Source organism: Hypanus sabinus, chromosome 4 (assembly GCF_030144855.1).
Source record: "Hypanus sabinus isolate sHypSab1 chromosome 4, sHypSab1.hap1, whole genome shotgun sequence".
NCBI lineage: Eukaryota > Metazoa > Chordata > Chondrichthyes > Myliobatiformes > Dasyatidae > Hypanus > Hypanus sabinus.
The window spans coordinates 147,635,156-147,648,437 of record NC_082709.1 but is presented as its reverse complement, the minus strand read 5'-3'; the positions used below and the strand labels follow the sequence as shown (position 1 = coordinate 147,648,437).

At 39.4% G+C, this 13,282-nt stretch overlaps 1 protein-coding gene across 6 annotated transcripts in view; it reads right to left on the bottom strand.

Moving 5' to 3' along the window:
• Nucleotides 1-13,282, bottom strand: part of mab21l3 (mab-21-like 3) — a 61,622-nt gene that overhangs the window by 40,897 nt on the left and 7,443 nt on the right. The window contains exons 2-3 of one of the 6 annotated variants that reach the window (XM_059968337.1): nt 5,813-5,972; nt 5,164-5,399 (exon numbers count right to left, since the gene is read on the bottom strand). The exons of 1 other annotated variant lie outside the window; for it this stretch is intronic. In XM_059968337.1, the coding sequence (XP_059824320.1) occupies nt 5,164-5,220 (57 nt within the window). In that variant the 5' untranslated portion in view covers nt 5,221-5,399; nt 5,813-5,972. Of the gene's footprint in view, nt 1-5,163; nt 5,400-5,812; nt 9,368-13,282 lie in introns of those variants that run through there. 4 more of the 6 variants (XM_059968335.1, XM_059968338.1, XM_059968341.1 and 1 more) reach the window with 4 other exon arrangements.

The following is a 13,282-nucleotide window of genomic DNA, read 5'->3' as shown; positions in this document are numbered from 1 at the left end:
AGTGAAACCCAACTCAAGCTTAAGAAACAGCAGCTAAGTTTCCATCTGGGCCTTCTGGACTCAATGTTGAACTCTATAACTTCAAGTCAGGTCAAGTCGCTTTTTATTGTCATTCGACCATAAACTGCTGGTACAGTACACAGTAAAAATGAGACAATGTTCCTCCAGGACCCTGGTGCTACACGAAACAACACAAAACTAAACTAGACTATGTGAGACAGCACAAGGCTACACTAGACTATGTAAAACAACACAAAAACTACACTAGACTACAGATATACACAGAGCTACATAAAGTGCACAAAACAGTGCAGGGCAGTACAATAGTTAATGAATAAATAGGCACAGTAGAGGACAATTTCAATATAATAATAAATGATGTAGATGTCAGTCTAGACTCTGGGTATTGAGGAGTCTGATGGTTCGAGGGAAGAAACTGTTGCACAGTCTGGTCGTGAGAGATATTTGGTCTGTATCAGTCACATATCTGTAATATTTGCCCCTTCCTTTGCCCCCTCTGGGAGTGAACGACGTGCCTAGCTTGGCCACCTGCTTCCTCGTCCTCCCGGTTTGTATTTTGTAACTCTCACATTCTTCCGTCTATTTTCTCATCCTTTAAGCTCTCCCATTCATTCATTAATCAGATAACCATGTTTCCAACTTATCCCCATGGTTATCCCAGTTTTACCCAATCAAAATCTCTACAACAGGTAGGGTAAACTGCCCAACACATCATCGGTGCCCGCCTACCTATCATCAAGGACATATATACAGAAAGGTGCCAGAAAAAGTACAGGAACATAAGAAGGATCACACTCACCCTGCTCATGGACTGTTTTCCCCACTCCCATCAAGAAGGAGGCTACATAGCATCCATACCAGGACCACCAGACTCAAAATCAGTTAATTTCCCCAGGCAGTAATGCTGATCAACACGTCCACCCACCAACACACCCTTCCACAAACCTCACCACCCCTACTTTATCATTTCAGGTCAGTCACCTTATGTACAGGCATCCCAGCGCCTAGCATCACTTTACAGACATGCATTCAATCTATGTACACAAGCTATCTTAAATATTAATTTTTTTTGCGTTATTTACCTTACTGCATTTTTATTTTGCGCAGCATTAGATCCAGAGAAACAATTACTTCATTCTCTTTGGCCTTCCAACTGGCTGCATCACCGTAGGTTATGGTGAGGTGGGGGGGGGGGGGCTACTGCACAGGATCGAAGTGAGCTGCAGAGACTTGTAACCTTAGGCAGCTCCAACATGAGCACTAGCCTCCATGCCTCCATAGTATCTAGGACAGCATCAAGTGGCTCAAAAAGGCGGCAATCATCATTAAGGATCTTCATCACCCAGATCATGCCCTGTTCTCACTGCAACCATCAGATAGGAGGTGCAGAAGGCTGAAGGCACTCACTCAGTGAAGAGCTTCTTCCCCTCTGCCATCTGATTCCTAAATGGACATTAACCCCTTAACACTACCTCACTACTTTTTTATTTCTATTTTTGCACTACTTATTGACTTAACTATTTAAAACATATACTTACTGTAATTTACAATTTTTCCCGTTATCATGTATTGCATTGTACTGCTGCCACTAAGTTAACAAATTTCACAACATATGCTCATGATATTAAACATGATTCTGGTCCTTTACACTTGTGAATGGGATATGATATTAAATACTGGAAATTAAATGAAACAATCTTGAACATCCTCCTCCCCTACACTTTCTGCAAAATTACCAACTAATTTGACCTCTTTTGTTTTAGCTGTGATGAAGCTTCAACCTGAAACGGTCACTCAGTTTCTCTTACCACAGACATGGCCTGACATGATGAGAATTTACAGCATTCTCTGGGTTTGTTTCAGATATTAATTAATACTTTTGGTTGGTTACATCTAGCATGGGTATAAACTTAAGAATTAACATATCATAAATTGTGATTGCCAGAAAGATATCCTGAATCTTCACTACTCAATTGTGTGCTCTACCTGTGGAAATAGTTTCTTCTGGAAATAGCTTTCATTGCCTCAGCTTCTCTTAATTCTCTTCAATCTGTCTAACTTTTCAAGTTCCAAGGAATACCTTCATGGAAGGTGTAACCGCTCGTAACAGTTTTACTCAATGAGTTTGGGTATTTTCCTGGTAATTTTACGGACTTCTCTCCAAATCCAAAACATCTTTCATGAGGCTTGGTGCCTACAACTGTTTCCAATGATATTGTACGGTAATGTAATTGGTGAAAACGTACATAATTCACAACCACCGACATTGTGTTGGGGCTCACTTTAAAAGGCTGGTTTGACATGATGACAAAATTACACAAAGTTCGGTTACCATGCTTTGTGTTCAGGTTTTGGAGTACTAGAAATAAAAAGTCGTTTTATTCGCGAAAACCTACAGATGTACCCTGTATGTTCTATAGATGCAGCTCTGCTGCAATATTTTGTGAGAGGGGTGCAGTAAAGCAAACAGTTAAATTGCAGAAGCCTCTATAAAGAATTTGGAGACACCCGTCTAAATCCTACTGCAGCAGATGTGAAATTTAAATTGGATTAAGCAAACACATTCTGGAGTAAAAGTCTAACATGGAGACCACTAAACAATTGAGGTAAAAGAGATCCCACATTCAGTAATATTCCGCAGGGGAGGAAACTTGACATCCTTGTCCAGTCTAATTTTTACATGACTATGGGACATGTCAGACTGCTCCATCCAGGATCATTTTGGGGTGGATGTAAAATACTGGCTTAATGAGTGACACCATCATTCTGTAAGAAGAAAAATTTCAGATATTAAATACCAGATGTCACTTTGTTTTAATTATTCTCTTAACCTATCTTTGACAAGGACATCAATCACTCCAACCATTGGTTCTCTCTGGACTTTAATTTCTAGTTTATCACCATTTAGAAAGTACTCTGTTTTGCATTTGTTTGAGTTAAAATAGATTACTTCAGATTTGTCTGCATTAAATTCCATTTGCTATAACTTTGCTCAATTGTTTATTAATTGCAATCTAAAACTTAAAGTTGTATTAAAACAATACAGCCTATCTGAGTCATTACCATATCTGGCTGAGAAAGACTCTATCCAATTTATTCAGAAGTAGGTGAGGCTTCCATTGAGGATTTTTGCAATCTGCCATTACATCCTGGTGTCTCTCAGTCAACCGATGACTTGCCTAGCATAAGTATTAACCTGAAACAAAACTGTTTTTCTCTCCACAGGTGCTACCTGACCTATATTATCATTTCAGATTTCCAGAATCTGCTGATTTTGGCTTAATAAACAACTTTTAGCAACAGTATCTTTTAAAGAGCCACATCAAATACTCTCTGGAAATTCATACATGTACATTGCATGGATATCAGACTATCATTTTAGTCGCCTCAATAGGGTTAGTCCGACACGAGTTGCTCATCTCCAAAGTGCACCACAGCACTTATCAAAGCATCACCCAAAGCCATGACTGGGTGTCATGCTCACCAGAAGCACATGAATGTCACTACCTGCTAGCGTCCTTTCAGGTCATATACCACCCTACCTTGTAAAATTAGTTCTGTCTTTTCATTGCACATGCTCAAGTCCTGAAACTCCTTACTCAATGGCACCAGGGGAGTGCCACGATCACAAGCTCTGTGGGAGTTGAAGAGCAGCCAGGGCTGGGCAACGTCAGCGGGCTAGCAAAGCCACACCTTGTAAAGACGCAAATACAAACATTCTTGCTGGCTTTCTCTGTTCAAGCTGAATCAGAATCAGACTTCCTGTCACTGATGTAAGTTGTGAAATTTGTTGCTTGGTGGCAGTGTATGGTACAGATTACTACAAGTTCCAACAACAAAACACCCAAGCAGTGCAAAAGGGGAAAAGCAAGGCAGTGTCTGTGAGATCATGAGCCATTCAGCGATCTGATGGCAAAGGGGAGGAAAGTTAATAAAACAGCTCCTGGTTCTCCTCTCTGACGGTAGTTACGAGAGCATGTCCCAGATGCTGAGGGTCCTCCATGAGGATACCACCTTATTTGAAGCCCCACCTTTCTTCATTAGTAGGAAGGCTTGTGCCCGTGATGGGGCAAGCTGAACCTACAACCCTGTGCACTGGTGCCTCCATGCTCAACTCTGATGCTCTCCACAGCACATCTGTAGAAATTTGCCAGAGTAATTGCTGACATGATGGATCCCCTCAAGCTCCTAATAAAGTATAGCCTCGGGCGTGCATCAATCAATATGTTGGGCCCAGGATAGATTCTCTGATGAGAAGCTGAACTGGGCAGTTTGAAACTTGGTGTGTTGGATGATGAACTAAATTTCTAAAAATTTATTCTCCGCACTAACAAGACCACCTACCATAACCTCCAGTAAATTCATCAATCTACCACAAAGCTTTCCAGGCCTCGTCTCTTCCATAAACTGATCCATAATGTCTGCTTCCCACATCCGAACTTACACAGGAGTTTGTTCAGGAATTGCAAGGTCTAGCTGACTTCTATTAGGTTCAATCCACCAGCATCTCATTTCTGTAATGAGCGGGCTCTTGTTTGATCCGTCCATGGCCTCATCCTCCTCTCTCTTCCTCCTCTTGCCCCACTGACCTCTGCAAATACCAGGCTTCTCTAACTCTGAACTTCTCTGCCTGGCATCTCATCTCACCCATTACTGGGAAGCTGAGCCATCACCTTTTCAGTGTCACAATTCCCTTTTTCAAAATCTCTCTTCTTCAAGGTATGTATTTAAACCTCTTTCTCCGACTGGGGATCTATTCGATTACCCCAGTATCATTCCCTTGGCTTGGTGCCAATTTTGTTTCATTCCCAGATGTCACACTCTTCTGGGGATTTTTTTTAAAAATCATGTTAACAGTGTGTTGCAAATGCCAGTTGTGATAAATAAAATTCTTTTTGGTTATGGGATCTTGACATTTACAGCAATATACAGTAAAATAAGGAGTTGCAGTAACCATGAAAAATTAATTGCCAGAATCATCCTAATGGATGGAAGTTCAACATGTGTAGGGATACAGATGCATATTATTAACAAAATGCACAAAATATAATTCTGGCTATACAAATAACTCCCCTTTAACATGAATATTTTGTTCTGTTGCTGGTGTTCAGCATATTCCATCTCACACAAATCCCTACCAACCTGATTCTGGAGGTAAAAGTCCAGATCCTCCTCTGTAAGTTCACCCATTTCTGTCATCTCTCGTCACTCCGCTCCTTCTCCTGTTATTCAATGTACAGTATTGGACTTTTATTCTCCTGGTTAATTCCCCATTCTCCAATGTAACTGTGCACTCGTAGACTGGTCCTTTAAAAAAATTCCTTGGCTTATTTTGTACACTCCAGAATTTCAATATCTTTCTCTATTATTTCAATTTTCTGCAAGAAAAAAAACGTTGTTTTATTCAACGCGTTCATTCAATTCTTTTCCAATTCATATCCTTGTTTTTCTAGAGATCCTCCTCTCGGTAAAGATCGTTCCTGATCTCACTCCTTGATCTCAGTTTGTAAATAGGGTTCCTCACTCTTCCCTTGGCCTCCCCCCCCCCCCCCCGTTACTCTGGTTCCTGCTGTTTCACCATTGCCAGCTCTTTCCTAGTTTATTCATTCTTTTTACTTTCTACTTTTTTAAAGCTCAAATATTCTCTTCTGTAGCTAGCTTTGATATTCCCCATTTCCCCATTATTGTAGATTCTCGCTGTTTCTACCTAGTGAGACCCCTTCTCTCTAGTTTATGACAAAAAAAAATCAGTTTTCTGTTTAATTTCCCGCTCGCAAAATTCCAGGTTTACCGTAAACAGTTGCAGATGTTGGGAACTACTCTGCCGCTGCGCGGATATCCAGGACCACCAAAACTCCAATCCATCGAGCAAGGATCGCTTTGACTTTCAGCACTTCGGCCATTGAGTTCCGCGCGGTCCTAGTGCCCGAGCAAACAGGCAGCAGGAAGCACTTGTGCGGAAAACATAGAACACACATTGATCACAGAGGACGGGGACGGAGAACAGGCATGGGCACTTAACCAGATGGCCCATCAGTCCTCCAAATTCCCATGTCCTGAGAATGTCCTTTAAATTCAAACAGTGAAGGAAGTGCGCACCCTAAATTCCTGCAGTTCAATTTAAATAAACACATCGTTTTAGAAAACCTACTTAAAATGGGAATATGTAGTTTTATCAATGTACTGAATGGTCCTCTTATTTATCAGTAATGCTTCAAAAATAATAATGTTGTAAAATGTTACAATTTCTTCTCTAACTGTTACTTATATTTCAGACTTTGATTACGATTTTACTGTTGGGAAGGACAGTATGTTTTTACTGTTACGATTCTTCACCATTTGATACGGCCACAGAAAGAAATTTCTGCCTTGCCTGTTCTATTGGGCAGAAACTGCCCTGTTGGTATTTTGACAAAATGCAACTTTATCTTCAAGGCCAGATGACCAGTATCGGGAACTATCCTTCCTCCTAATCGGGGCAGTCCACACATCTAGTTCACTCAAATGTAATTCCAAAGAAACTTGAGGTATTTATTTGTAAAAGCTGTTTTTCCATTTCATTTTCTAAGCTTTGACCCGAGTTTCAGAAATGAAACAAATTATTTCATTGATGATATTTAATAATATTTCAGAATATCACTCAGATCTTGTTGGCCTGAAAATGACCTCTGTCTTATACAATGACCATTTCTACTATGTGTTTATTGAACACAATTTTTCCTCAACAATCTTTAAAAATGCTCCTCACCAAATGATCATTTTAAAAGAATGACTGTTAAAAACAATCCTAGCTAAATGACTGGCTTTGTTGTTAATGTAACATCCATTAACTACATTTACCAGAACAAATCAAACAATTAAAAGGTAAATCTCTCATCGATCAATATGCAGAACAGAAGATATCCAAACTGAATTCACCAGCGCTATTAAAATGATTTTATGGAAATGTATAATGTTCTCGATCACAAAATAGGAAGCTATGCAACTGAACTACTCCAATTATTTAACCGGCTATACAAGACCAATAGGCCATTTTCACCACCAAAGCACTAGCTGACATACCTCTATCCTGTGGTTTGCAGACATTTTATAAAATGTTTCATTTAAGACTGAATTATTTCAGTGAGTGTGAATTAGTTCCTTAAGACACTTTAATGATGCAAAAATGAATTACATTGCATCCACGATATTCTTTATTTAGAATTACATCTCCTAGTTCCACTTCAGAGTTTATCCTCGTTCAGAAAGGACAAGGGTACGCTTCATGATCATGGAGTTCCCTTTGTGCTCCTCTCCCACAGTTAATTTAAAATGCTTTTCTTTTTTAAGTTCAACAAGCTAAAACCTTATGCCATTTAGGCTACTGTTTTAGTGATCTTTTTCAAATGCTTTTAAAGATACTGCCAAGTCGCAGCATTGGACTTTGTTCAAAGCACCATCTATTAAATGATATAAAGCACATTAATATTTTGAGTCCTTACTTACCCTGCACGTTGTTTTCTACATAAGCTTGTTAAAACAGTCCCCAGTCTGTTGGGCATTTCAAGCATTCTGTGTACATGGTGTTGCGTTCCTCACTCTCTGCTCCTCACAATTCAGTGCATTCAAGGTACTAGAGAAAGTTTCCTTACAGCAAGTGCAATTTAATATTCAGTGATTTGAGGACTTGTAATTTTTCCAGATTTAAGGACTGTTTCAAAGTGGGCTGGCTCCCTATTCACTTAAATCACACCCGTGAGTTTTCTCACCCGCTACCAGCTTACTCCAGGAAACTGATTATGAGCTGATTGGCTAGGTCCACACAGTACAGGGCCTTCTGGTCATTAATATATTCACACATTTAGTTTGACAACCATATCTGATACTCACAAGCACTCAAAAGTGACTAATAAATTTTATTATAAAATATTGTTAATTTTTAAAAATATCTTGAACAGCTTGAACAAATTTTAAAATTGAAAGGACACTAAAAATGATTAACTCCATATTAAATTTATTCAATTAAGTCAAAACATTATCAAAATCAAACTCTTACTTACCCTTATCCGCTGCAATGGTGGAGTCAGAGGCAATCACTATGCTTAAGAGGCATTTAGGTGACCATTTAATTAGGGGAGGCATAGAAAGACACACCTCATGGAAGTAAATTGGAATAGTGTAGATGGGCAAAGTAAAGGCCATCATGGATATGGTGGACTGAAGGGCCTGTTTCTGTACTGTACAATTCTGTGACTTTATGTCCAGCTCAGGAACATAAAAAGGAGATAAATTTTAAACATGTCGCAGGACACCTACAGGAAGGTTGACTGGACAGGTCATAACCATAATGAAGGTGTTCTTCCAGTGTCCAGATACGTCTAGAGTTGGTCTTCTGCTCTACCACCATTGATTTTTTAAATCGCAGCAAATGCTGTAACACACACAACAATACACAGTGCTGAGGGCTAGAGGGTGCAGCACAACCAAGGTATCGATCTGATAAAGAGGAAACTAAAGAGGGACAAGGTAAGTGGAACTTCAGGCAGTTACTGTAGGATTTCCTCAAGTTCAATGGTGCATTTTAGTTATTTTGATTAGGAAACAAAAATTAATGAAAGGCCCACCATCGACGTCTCCCACACCACCACTGCCCATGTGCCCGTTTACCAATCCCCCAACACTACTCCACACAAAACCACTACTTAATTATACATGCAATATGTAGGTTAACCCAACAGTCCAACCATTTGTGGACATCCTGATTACAAAACATATGAAAAGTCTCTTTGCACACTGTATACTGTTCTGAGCAACGCATGAAAGCAAAGATAATCACTGAAATTTCTGGCATATTTCTGAAATATTACATATGGCAGCCACCACATGAACTCTCTTGGTTAAATCCAGCTGTTTTCACTTACATTTCCTAAGGCTTCAATATTGTCATTCCACTGTGGCTTTGGCTGAGGTTCCTGCCCTGATGGTGTGAAGCTTTTGGTCTTTGCCTTCTCTTTTGAAACCTCTTAAGCATTCATCAACATACTCTTGTTGATCGACAAAGAGAAATTGGGAGAGGAGATGACATGATGGGATGGGGAGCAGCTGAGAAGTAGGAATACAACGAATATACTTACCACTTCCAGCCACCTTTAGACATCACCAAAAAGCTTGGAGTGTATGGAAAACATTCCCACCTCCACTAGCAACCCCTCACAATAAGTTAATAAATTTTCCGTACATGTCCTTGCCGCTTGTGTTTGTTCGGTTGGCAACTGGAAATATCAAATGAGAACCTAACAGTCTCCTAAACTGGATCCACCTAACTGCACACATCCGCCGCCCCCACCTCGACTGACTGAGGTCCTCTGAACAAACATTCACGCCATATTCACGAATAGACTAGAAGACAAAACAAAGAGGAACAAATATCATTGCAGAGTAAGAATCTTGTCAGCTATGCTAGCTGGCCTTCTCGTGGTTTCATTATTCTTAATGCCAACAAAAGTGAGATATCTTTATTCTCCAATCATACTGCCTTGTACCTGCCTACTTTTGCATAAGGGTGCAGATATGTATGAGTTACTGTTAGGGTAGTGATTATAATGCTGCATCTTTTCCCTTGATTACTTACTATTAGCTTTCTGTAGATTATCCTATGAACACATAGAGAACTAATCAGGGAGAAAGCACTGTCACAAGACAAGCAAACGTCAAAGTCAGGCATTGGATGTCAAAAATGGGAAAGCAGCCAAGATTATTTAGAGTTCCAAACAATTTAGTTTTTCACAAAACATCACAGTCAGTTGCAATGTAAGTGTAGTATTTTTAAGTACACTGAATATGAAACTGAATAAAGTCTAAAACACAGGAGGAATGGTGTGTGTGTGTGTGTGTGTGTGTGTGTGTGTGTGTAAAATTGAGGGAGTCTCATTACCAAGTGTTCATTTGAAAGCTCAGAAACTTAGGGAGCCATTTGTCCAGCGATTTTGTGGGGATGTGAAGAGCATGTCAAAAGTAGTTTGTTAGGAGGCTGATTGTTCAATGTTTGCGGGCTTGATGATTAGAGCAGTTAATGCAGCCTGACACTGAAAAATCCATCACCTTCATCCCTCTGGATATGACAGTCATGGGGATCAATACTGTGTTCCTAACGCTCTGCAGCCAAGGGAAACTCCACAAAGGTGACCGGGGGTAAAACTCTCTATGGCTATTTGGGCAGGACAGAGACAGGACAACATTAACAAAGCAGAAGCCTATTTAAAAAATAACAAAAAAATCTCTGCAAGCATGTTAAACGATGTCCATTTAGTTGTTTGAATGAGAATTTGTGCAATAAATATCAAAAGAATAAAATTTAAGTAAGACAAAGAGAGCATACAGCACCAGAATATAAAAAGTCAAATTTAAAACATTAAAAAGGAAATAAATTTTCTTCAAGGTCCTCCAATTTTCAAGGTGGCTGTTTCTCCACCATACAGATTGTATACTATACTCTGTCATGTGGATTAACAGAGATTGTATTCACTTTAAATTCATGGTTAGATATTGCCATCAAAGGCACACTCTGCAGTTATTCAATGTGAAATTTAAACTCTTGTTAAATGAAACTTCAATGCAATTCTCTGATTGTTGGTTGCACCCAATCTTGTTTATAAGAATGAATGCGAGAGAAATATGTCTGGTACAAATGATCAGAAACTGTTTGTATATACAGTGGCTATAGAAAGTATTTGCTTCCCCCCCCCCCCAACCCCTAGAAGTTTTCACATTTTATTGTTTTACAACATTGAATCACAGTAGATTTAGTTTTTTTTAAACTGAGCAACAGAAAAAGCTCTTTCATGTCAAAGTGAAATCAGTTCTCTAGAAAGTGATCTAACTTAACTACAAATATAAAACACAAAATAATTGATTGCCCAACTCTTCACCCCCCTTAATATGATGCACCAAATCATCGCTGGTGCAGTCAATTGGTTTTAGAAGTCACATAATCTGACCAACATGTTATTGCATTTGTTACATTGATAGCTAGGAGGGCCATTTTGTTGAAAAGGAAGGATATATCTGCTCCTACTTTGTCACAATGGTTCTCTCAAGTGATGCTGTGTCTCATTTTGGAGAAAATTAGAAGTTGAACCTTTGAACCTTTATTTGATCTTGAGAAGAGATGGGGCTCACTTGCTCGTTACTATCATTTCAGTTAACTGATAGATTTCCTCCACGATCTAAGTGTAAATTTTGATTTGATATATTTTTACTTCTTGTTGGCAGTTTGATGTTTATTTTTAGAAGCTTTCTGTATGACACATGGCTCCGGGGTTGTACCCTCAATGGGGTTTTTTTCTCACTTTTCTTGCTTAGTAGGGTTTTTTTTATTCACAAAAATTTTCAATCTTTAAGATAATTTTTTTTGAGGCATTGTAAGTGTTGTTACTTTAAGGTACCTGTGTATTTTTGAATAATAATAATAATAATATTTGAAAAGAAAGTGTCAAAAAGGCCAAATTTAATCCACTTCCAGGGGGAGGGGGTGGTGAATACTTTTCTCATCTTGCATGGTGACATGTACAGTATGTGTTTCATCTCTGCATGTCCTCTTCAGTGAATGGAAATGAGTGCAATTCTGAATATTCCATTGGTCAATACTCATGTACGAGTTTAATAACAATAAATAAAGACAAGTATTTCCCCTGATATTTTACTTCCGGTATTGGGGCACAGATCTGGCTGAAACAAAAGAATTATTAGTTTTCTATTTCTTGTGATGTTGAGAAACCTAAATAAACATTATTTTTCATTAATTCAGGGCAATGAGGGTGTGCTCTCTGTTCCTAGACTCACCCGCATTAGGAAACATCCTCTTCACATTTACTTTGTCTGGGCCTTTCAATATTTGATAGGCTTCAATGAGATCGACCCTTATTTTTCTAAACTGGAGTGTGTACAAGTCCAGACCTATCAAATACGCCTCATACATTAACACTTTCATTCTCAGAATCATTCTCCTGAACATCCTCTGGACTTTCTCCAATGCGAGCACAGCCTTTCATAGATAAGGAGTCCAAAACTCCTCACAATACTCCATTTGTGGTCTGACCATTGCCTGATAAAGGCAGAAAATTATATCCTAGTTCTTGTATTCTAGTCCTCTCAGAATGAATTTTAACTTTCCGTTTGCTTTCCTTACCAGCATCTCAACCTGCAAGTTAACCTTCAGGGAATCCTGCATGAGGGCTTCCAATTCCATGCGCACCACTGAATTTTGAATTTTCTTCCCATTTAGAAAATAGTCTTTGCTTTTATTCCTTCCACCAAAGTACATGACCAATACACTTCCCTAGACTCCCTTCTTCTTCAACACTACCTGCCATTCCACCTATCTTTCTAACGTTCACCATGTTGGCCCAAAAGGCATCCATCCCAACATCCAAATCGATGACCTATAGCATGAAAGAAGCATCCCAATAGCAACCCCTGCAGAACACCACTAGTCACCGGCAGCCAAACAGCAAATAAGGCCCCCTTTATTCCCACTCTTTGCCTCTTGCCAGTCAGCCAAGCTTCTATCCGTGCTAGTATGTTTCCTGTAATAAAAGGGCACTTAATTTGTTAAGCAGCCTCATGCGCAGCACCTTGTCAAAGGCCTTCTGAAAATCCATATAAACAGCATCCACAGACTCTCCTTCATCTACCCAGCCTGTTATTTCCTCAAATGTCAGGCAAGATTTCCTCTTTAGAAAACCATGCTCATGTTGGCCTATTTTATCATGAGGAATGTTTTTTTTTAGCCAGAATGGTAAATCTATGCAATGCTCTGTCACAGACTGCAATGGAGGCCAAGTTTGTGTGTATACTTAAGGCAGAAGCTGATCTGTCAGGGCATCAAATGATATGGTGAGAAGGCAAGTGTATGAGGTTGAGTCGGACCTGGGATCAGTCACGATGAAATGGCAGAGCAGACTCAATGGGCTGAATGGCCTAATTCTGCTCCCATGTCTTCTGGTCCTATGTGGCTTCAAATACCCCAGAACAACCTCATCCTTAATAATAGACTACAACATCTTTCCAACCACCAAAGTCAGGCTAAATGGCCTATAATTTCCATTATTCTGCCTCCCTCCCTTGTTAAAGAGTGTAGTAACATCTGCAATTTTCCAGTCTTCCAAAACCATTCCAGAATCTAGTGGTTCTCAAAAGATCATTACTAGTTCTTCTCCAGGGTTTTATCCAGTGGCCCGATATCCCCTCACCTCTCTTTTACTCTTTATATATCTGAAAAACA